Source organism: Gymnoscopelus braueri (genome assembly GCF_963280865.1).
Source record: "Gymnoscopelus braueri genome assembly, chromosome: 17".
NCBI lineage: Eukaryota > Metazoa > Chordata > Actinopteri > Myctophiformes > Myctophidae > Gymnoscopelus > Gymnoscopelus braueri.
Window position 1 is genome coordinate 10,348,727 of NC_137617.1, and position 9,402 is coordinate 10,358,128.

At 44.4% G+C, this 9,402-nt stretch overlaps 1 protein-coding gene across 1 annotated transcript in view; it reads left to right on the forward strand.

The window, feature by feature from the left end:
- The window catches only part of LOC308104945 (monocarboxylate transporter 12-B-like), a gene marked incomplete at both ends in the record, with an annotated part of 12,004 nt that extends 3,351 nt beyond the window's left edge, over window positions 1–8,653 (forward strand). Inside the window, 7 exon segments of the mRNA XM_080455584.1 lie at window positions 2,886–2,989; window positions 4,321–4,464; window positions 4,918–5,196; window positions 6,088–6,442; window positions 7,036–7,282; window positions 7,284–7,296; window positions 8,457–8,653. Of these exon segments, the coding sequence (XP_080311710.1) occupies window positions 2,886–2,989; window positions 4,321–4,464; window positions 4,918–5,196; window positions 6,088–6,442; window positions 7,036–7,282; window positions 7,284–7,296; window positions 8,457–8,653 (1,339 nt within the window).
- Window positions 8,654–9,402: the final 749 nt, after the last annotated feature.

The window sequence follows — 9,402 nt, forward strand, 5'->3', positions numbered from 1 at the left end:
TCCATTGTGGTCCTATACATCCTCATTCATTCATCCTCATTCTCAAATATCTAAAATGTCCCTCATTTAATTAGTCTGAAATATTCCCCTTTCAGTAACTAAGTATAGAATATAGGCCTAGAGATCATCAATTAGGAGGAGAACGTCAGAGCTGGTGGCAGGGACAGCATTTCCTTTAGAACATAATAATACGTAACGCTCACATACGTAACGCTCACACTGCTGGTCTCCGTTCTAATCCAGTCCATTCAGAGACAGTTTCTATCTCCAGGCCATCTTATTTTGCTGTGGTATGTGGGAGGGTGGGGGGGGGGGGTTAACGTCAACTCAAGGGATGCCAGCAAGCTGAACAAGCTGTTCTTGGAAGGCCAGCTCCATAGTTGACAGTCTGGAGGTGGTTATGGAGGGGAACTGGACACTTGGCGAATCCACGCTATGATGAGCTGTAGTGAAGATGAGGAGCATGTTCAATCACATACTCATCCTTTGTGCCAGTATCAGCCATCAGGCTCCACAGCCACACTTGACCTCCATATGAGAACTTTAAGACCTGCATACAGTACTGTTAGTCTGTTACTGACTTTTGACTACTGACTCCTGCATGGACTCTATAGTTCACTTGCACATGGACTGCTAGGATGTACATTGCTGAACTTTGACAGTTGCCTGTTAGTACTTGTACTCTATGTACTTTGTGGTATGACGAATAGCGTAAATGTGTCGATTTTAGACCGAACATGCAACTAAAGAGTGCATCATGCACAATTAGAGTCTTACAAATACTTTGGTACTGTGTGAACGGTGAACGCTATTGTGACGCAGGGGAAACAGAGAATCCACAGAATTATGAAAACAAATGTATTTTTCTATTAGGCCTGTCATCAGTTTTATCAATCTTTTATTGAGAGTCGTCTGAGCTTTTCTTTTACCTGCTGGTGTCTCTCACTCGGCCTCAAAGTAATAGATAGAAACAGCCTGAACAGCTTTGTCAACATCTGTCTGTTCCAAGATTATCTGAGTGAAACAAACAGACCGAAGTTCTTTCTGCAACCAACAAATCCTCTGTGATTCATGGGTGGGCAGTGTTTCATTCTCTCTGCTGTTGCTGCTATGACACCTGAATTTCCCCACGGAGAACAATAAACATGTATCTTATATTATCTCGTATGAGTAACTAATAATAACTCTTGAACTCAAAACAGCGACGTGGACCGTATGAGCTGTGACATAATGCTGTCTTGAACGCAAGATTGCTGTTGAGAACTTTCCATTGTTGGCAGAGTTCACTTTAAAACACTTCTGGGGTCATTCGCACCTGACCAGGATTTTGTTTGCACCCAGACAGTTTTTAAGTTGCTTGCTTTGATATTTAGATATTTATTTGAGAGAAAATGCAAATAGGGAACAACAATCCCATGATCAAAAACTAAATATCCTTCATGGTCATTTGGACATTTCCAATGTAATATTCTACATAGGGACAGCCACACCAGAAGACGCACAATGATTTTCATCCTCGAGTTTGACACTAAACTGGTTTGTGTTGGGGTGATAAAACTCAATCAAATATCTAAATATTGAAGCAAGCAACTTAAAAACAGTCTGGGCTGCACCTTTTTATTTTTTAAATGGTGGAAATAAATTGAAATTCCACTTTAAATCCAAATTTCACATTGTTTTTGTTTATTTTCACCTTAATTGCCTCTCTAAACCTATTGTCTGGTGTTGATTTAGCTAATTTGATGGAAAGAAGAATACACAAAATGGTTATCAGTTACAGTAGTAATTTTTTGTAAAGGTTTACAACACATAAATCATGTGTGTAAAATGTTCATGCCCAGCTAGTCTAATGCAGTACAGTCCAGTGAAGTCCAGTGACATCTAGTCCAGGTCTTTGCAGATGCACCTTTGACCAACTTACTGTACATAATTTCTGTTTGCATCAGCATTCATTCCAGAGGGAGTCTATCTGTCCATCAGTCGGTCAGTCAGTCAGTCAGTCAGTCAGTCAGTCAGTCAGTCAGTCAGTCAGTCAGTCAGTCTGTCTGTCTGTCTGTCTGTCTGTCGATGAGGGAAGTAGCCTACTGTAATGAAGTATTTGAACAAATGATTACTTGATGTACAGTTTAAATCATATCTCAACCTCAAAACAACTGAAATCCACGTTCAAAGAAATAAGAAAGCCTGCCAAACACATGGACAACAGTCACAGCATAATAAACAGCAGCCAGTCCAACACTAACTTGGTTGTGTAACTCAAGGATTCCACATGGCCCCCGCTGGCCCCATGTGCACACTGCAGGTCTGTCATCACCAGGTGCTAATGAGTGACTACCTGTGTGATTAATCACTCACTACAGCTGTAAGGGGGAGGGGGGGGGGCATACCTGGAGTGAACAGGATAAAACACAACAGCGTAACAATTACAAACTTTGTGTGACATAATGTTACAGTATATAACGTCTGTAATCTGTTGTATCTTACTTCATAATGGCAAGACACACAACAGCAGAAAATGTGTGTTCGTGTGCATCTGACTTTCACACATTGGCAACATGGAAGGAACCAGGGACATACAGAAATGTTTGAACTCACTAGTTTGCCTGTTGGAACATTATTTACACTGTTCTACACTATTCTACATGTAAGCTAAGAAAGCAACAGAAGTTTTTCACTCCTCCTCTCTTGTTCACTGCTCCTCCTCTCTTCTTTCCTCTTTTCTTATGTTGCTGTTGTAACTTGTACATTGTATATCTATTTATCCATCTCCTCAGTGTAGATAAAACTCCATCTCATATTATGACAGCCATGTTATATGTTAAACAACTTATCATTGCTCTCAAAGTAACCCCCCGCCCCCTCTCTCTCTCTGTCTCTGTCTCTAGGTGTATCTCTATCTTCTTCGTGGAGTTCCAAGGTCATTTTGAAGGAGATTATTCTGCTACTTCTTGGATCCATAGCATAGTGGACTGTACCACTATGCTCTGTGGTAAGGTTATTATCATAGTGGACTGTACCAATATGCTCTGTGGTAAGGTTATTATCATAGTGCACTGTACCACTATGCTCTGTAGTAATACAATTATTATTATACTACCGTTTCTCAACGTTGGGTCTGGGGACCACCAGAGGTCCAAATGGACACTTATTGGTCTGTAACTCTGAGGGTGTACAGATGGAACGGTTCCATCTGTAGACTCTCAGAGTTAAATGAACACTGAGAATTGTAGGATGTCGATGACCTAGTGGTTAAGGTGCGTAGCTTACCATATGGCTCTGATGCAGCCTGACAGCGTGTCCCGAGCTCGGTGGACCTTTTCTGCATGTCACTCCCCGACTCTTTTCCTGTTTCCTGTCAATACTCCACTGTACTGTACTATCAATAAAGGAAGTAAAGCCCCAAAAATAGAGAATTGTGCGGTGTAGATTGGGAATCACTGTACTAGTGTACTGTCCCACCATGGTCCGTGATAACACTACTATCATACTAGTGTATATAAGTAAGCCTTGCAGAGCGATGTGGCCCATAGGGCAGGAGCCTGTAGCGTGATGTAGCTACATCCCCCGGCCATGTTGTATAAGTACACCTGGTCATGACGCCAGTATGTTGTACATTGCCGCAGGGACCTACCCCCAATCCAAGCCTCGATGCCGAGGGCCAAGCAGGGAGGCATTGGGTCCCATTTTTATAGTCTTTGTCTTTGACCCGGCCGGGGAATCGAAATGCCGACCTCCCAATCTCAGGGCGTACACTATAACCACAGGGCCACTGAGCTACTAGTGTACTGTACCACATTCGGGGGACATACTGTACATGCAAGATGACTACTGTTCTAGGTGGCTGACTCCTACGGAGCATTTAAAAGTCATTTTCACCTGCCCATGTCCAGGAGAAACCAAAAAGTTTGCAGATTTTCCAGAGGATTTGTTATAAAACGAGTTTGGGTCTCTTTGTTTCACTCTGATAAATAAAAGAAAAGCTCAGAAGTTTCAATAAAAGATTAGAGCGACAAGAGGATGACAGGCCTGACAGAAACAAAATTATGTTGATGTAGAAGTAGAATTCTCGTTTGCCCCTGCTTCACAATAGCCTCAAGCATTCACATCGAATTTAAGATGCAAAACATTCAATTTAACACTCAATACTTATGATGCGTTGTGAGCTTGCAGAACGCAGATGGCTATTTTTGTGTAGATTTGGTGTAAAGGGAAAAACGAACGGGACCAAGTATAGACCCCTGGGTGACACCGGTCAACAAAGTATATACTGTATGGTTTAACACTATTTGTGTGTGTGTGTGTGCGTGTGTGCGTGTGTAGCTCCACTAGGCAGTGTCATCGCTAACCGCTGGTCTTGTCGTGTGTCGGTGATTACGGGAGGAGTTCTCTCCTCCTCCGGTCTTCTCATCGCATCCTTCGCTCCCAACCTCGAGTTCCTCTACCTCACACTGGGAGTCCTCACAGGTAACTATGCATTCAACCACACACACACACACACACACACACACACACACACACACACACACACACACACACACACACACACACACACACACACACACACACACACACACACACACACACACACACGGTAATTCTGGGACATTTATATGCACCTAGAGACTATCTAATCTATCTAGAATCTAGATATCCATCTAGATTCTAGATGGATGGATGGTGGATTGATTGACTGTAGAATTACTTTTTTTTAAAATCATGAACAAATCTTTGCCTCTGGGTGGTCCCTTGAACAAAATGTTTTGAGATGCCAAATACATATAATTTTGGGGGTCCTTGACATGAAAATGTTTTGAGCACCACTGATATAGCAACATACGTCTTTCAGAAAACTGATTTAGAAGACCTTTGTAGAATCGGCCTCAGGTCTTTAATGTTTTTAATGTCTGTCTCTTTCAGGTCTTGGCTTTTCCCTGTGTTATTCTCCTGCCATCTCCATGGTGGGCTGCTACTTCAACGAGAGGAAGGCTCTGGCCTACGGCATCGCCATGTCCGGCTCCGGCATCGGCACCTTCATCCTGGCTCCGGTCGTGCAGCTCCTGATCGACTATTACACCTGGCGCGGGGCGCTGCTCATCCTGTCGGGCCTGGTGGCCAACCTGTGTGTGTGTGGAGCCCTGCTCCGACCAATCACTGTGAAGCAAAAGGAACTGGATACAGCAGAGGAGGGGCAACTTGGTGAGGAGGGGAGGGCAGTGGAATATAGTAGAATATATTAGAGCACAGTAGAGTACCGTAGAATGTAGTAGAAGAGTACAGTAGAATGCAATAGAATATATAAAAGCACAGTAGAGTACCGAATGTAGTAGAAGAGTAGCCTACAGTAGAATGCAATAGAATTCTTGCATGCATTCTTCGATGAATTGAGTACACAGAACCCCAATGGAAACAAGCCATAGCGCTTTCTTGGGTATAATCCTCTTAGCAGATCTTTGTATTGAACTGTACTACTTTCCTTATTTTTTTGCAAACTGCTAATAAAGTACTCAATCAATCAATCAATCAGAATATATTACAGCACAGTAGAGTACTATAGAATGTAGTAGAAGAGTAGAGTAGAATGTTAGCGTACAGTAGAGTGCAATAGAATATATTAGAGCAGTGTTTCCCAAACACTAAATCTGGGCCTATTCTTGGGTGGCAGGCCCGTTTTGATGGGGGGCGAGTAAATATCCCTACACCTACATTTGTTTTATTTTATTCAAGGTTGGGGGGGGGGGGTCAAAGACATTTTAGAATAAATAAGTAAAAACATTCCATAAATGTAAAAAACGTTTAAGAAATAGTGAAAATATTTGTATAGGGCTTATGTGGTTGATTAATAACGTATTTCTGTACATTTGGGTCCCGTGGAGACACTAAATTAATGTTGGGTCTCAGCTGAAAATGTTTGGGAACCACTGTATTAGAGTACAATAGAATACAGTAGAATATATTAGAGTACAGTAGAGTGCTGTAGAACATGTTATCAGCTGTCAACATTCACATTACAGGAGTATACAATTACAATAGACCTCATTTGCGTAGAGTTCAATAAAGTCTGACGTTTCGACTCTCGTGTCCTCAAAGCAGGAGGTGCGAGTGAAGACTCTTATGTCGTCCCGTCAACACCAACCACGCCTTCATCAACCACCGCCTTCATGTTACCGAGCAGCAACCGGCCAAAGGAGCGCCGGCGTTTCTTCAGCCTCACTTCCTGCTTGCTGCCCAGCCGGGAGTACCGTTTCCTGCTGCTGCCGGACTTCCTGGGCCTGGCGCTGTCCTTCCTGTTCCTGGCGAGCGGCTGCAGCCTGCCGTTCGTCTACCTGGTGCCGTACGCGCTGAGCGTTCACCTCACGCACACGCAGGCTGCCTTCCTCATGTCCATACTGGGAGTCACCAGCATCGTGGGAAATATCACCTTCGGATGGCTGACCGACAGAAGGTACTGCAGACAGGGGTGTGTGTGTGTGTGTGTGTGTGTGTGTGTGTGTGTGTGTGTGTGTGTGTGTGTGTGTGTGTGTGTGTGTGTGTGTGTGTGTGTGTGTGTGTGTGTGTGTGTGTGTGTGTGTGTGTGTGTGTGTGTGTGTGTGTGTGTGTGTGTGTGTGTGTGTGTGTGTGTGTGTGTGTGTGTGTGTGTTAAGGCCAGTCCACACCAATGATGCACGATGCAACAAGTTGCAACCTGCAACCACTTGCAACAGAATCCCAAAACTGCACCGACCTGCAACGGGCAATTCAGAGTCAGACCGCTGCAATTTCTCTCTGCAACGTATTGCAACGGTTTTGTTGCACGCAAATCCTTGGTGTGGACTGGGTTTAGAAGGGCCGTGAAGCTCTTTGAAGTTTGAAATTTAGGATTAACTTGTTTAATCTTTCTTTCGTATCTGCTCTCTCTTTCTTTCTATCTCTGTCTTTCTCTGCCCCCCCTTCCCCTCTCTCTCTGTCTCTTTCCATCTCTCTTTCCATATCTCTCTCTCTCTCTCTCTCTCTCTCTCTCTCTCTCTCTCTCTCTCTCTCTCTCTCTCTCTCTCTCAGGTGTCTGAAGCCGTACCGTCTGTCCTGGTATTCCTTCGCAGTTGCCATGGAGGGAGTGTGTTGTCTCTTCACGCCCCTCCTGCACTCCTTTCCTCTCCTGGTCCCGTTCTCCGTCCTCTACGGTTACTTCGACGGAGCCTATGTGGCCCTCATCCCTGTCGTGACCTCTGACCTTGTGGGGACCCCGTACCTGTCCTCGGCGCTCGGCGTGGTCTACTTCCTGCACGCCGTGCCCTACTTACTCAGCCCCCCCTATAGGAGGTGAGGGGTGTGTGTGTGTGTGTGTGAGAGAGAGAGAGAGAGAGAGAGAGAGACAGAGGAGAGAGAGAGAGAGAGAGAGAGAGAGAGAGAGAGAGAGAGAGAGAGAGAGAGAGAGAGAGAGAGAGAGAGAGAGAGAGAGAGAGAGATGGACAAAGTTATAAATGTAATATATAGTAGTTGCCAAAACAAATGTGTACCCAAAGTAGGTCCCGAACTGTCATTTTTGACTGACAACCTGTCAAGCAAGCCTTGTCACAGAATCACCACCTGCGATTTAACCAGCTGTGATTGGACACTGGAGTGATCTGTTCCAGCCAATCGGGGGTCAGGGAGGCAGAGGTTGTGGTCAATCAGTGACAAGTTAAAACAAACTGAGTGTGTTTAGTTCACATCAAGTAATCTTTGAACATGTCTGTTAGACATTCTGATGTGTGCAGAGGTGTTCGGGTTTTTCTGAACACTGTTTAGGGGCATGTCCAACACACAGCACAAACGGCACAGCACAGCTTGTGACTCGTACAGTAGGTTGGGTTTGTTTTGGTCACTCTCTCTGTGCCAAAGGAGTGGGGTCAATCTCACTACATGTAAACCTACAGGGTTTCAAAGTGAAGAAGGGAATTCAAAATTCAATTCATAAGATTCTTGTGCCAGTTTAATATAGTTCAACCTGGTGTCCTTATTTTGGGCACGCCATTATTGTTCAAATCTTTCAAACAGTAAAAAATCTAATATTTTCGAAACATTTCAAAAATAGCGGAAATAGTAGATCTACAATCTCACAAAGTGTTGCAATGTGACATATTGTGAGCTTGTAGAGCGGCTGTTTTGGAGGTCGCAGCCAGGAGTTATGGCTGTTCCCAAAACATCACATTTCTACGCAAACTCTACCATTTAAACTATGTCCAGGACCAACAGTGTCATGCACGAGCGAGGATCACACCTGGTCGAGTGCGTACATGTGAACTGTGAGCTCGTGTTGAACCCCACCACAGTATATAACATGATTAGCAGTAATGTCAAGTATGCTGTGAGTCACAGTCAATGGACTAAACAATGACAGAACACCAGTTTGGTCCTTTAAAGTGCTTTAACTTCTCTTCCCCTCCTTTTCTCTCTCTCTCTCTCCTTCCATCTCCGTCCCTTTCTCTTTCTTCCTCCAGGTTGGTTGGTTGACTTCACAGGAAGTTACACGTCCACCTTCTTCCTGAGTGGCTTTGCGCTGCTGACCAGCTCAGTGGTCATCGCCACGGTCGCCGGGATACGCCACTGTCGCCGGACGACGGCACAGAGCCCGGTGGCCGAGGACACTAAGGACCTCAAGGCCCTGACCCCTGGTCTGCCCGGGGACTGCCCATAAGTCCGACATCCCATTACTCCGACTACATGGCTTCCGCGTGCGGTTAGGGTTAGGTATAGGGTTAGTAACCGTCGGAACAATGAGCCGTCGGAACAATGACACGGCATTCCGACCAATCGGAATGCTACATCACCATCAACAAGGACGCCATGGCAGCTGTCACTCCTGTAATCAAATCAGCGTTGGACTAAATTATTCTCATTAGTATTCTTTTTTCACAATTCCAAAACCAAGAGGACGTTGATTTGATTCATGATTGGCTAAGGCGGCCTTCAAATCTTTCCATTGGATATAATGAATCTGTGTTTGTTATTTTCGTCTTTTTTGATAATACCAAAGCGTATTGGTGGACAGTGTGGTGACTCATGAATGGTCCAGCTGGCCGTCAGTCAAGCAAGTAAACACCAGTACATATTGGAGGCTGTGCTTCCATTATTTAGTAAAGACTGTAGATAAATGAATCAATAACCCTTTTTGACAAAAAGGCTCCCGGAACAACTAGAGAAACTCAAAAGTCAAGGAACTGCAAGGTCCAGGAACTAAAATAGTTCCTTGAGTGCGTCTGTGTTTCCAACATTTCCACCCACCCAAGCCAGCTCTCCCCAGCCACTGCACCTCCAGGAATGGTGTCAGCCGTATGCTGACACCATGCAAGTTGAAGCCATCATTTTGTTATTATTTACTGTTGCGCTGTGACGTGTTGTGAGTCTATTTTCACTATTTTTTTAATAAGCGTAAGTGGTTCATTC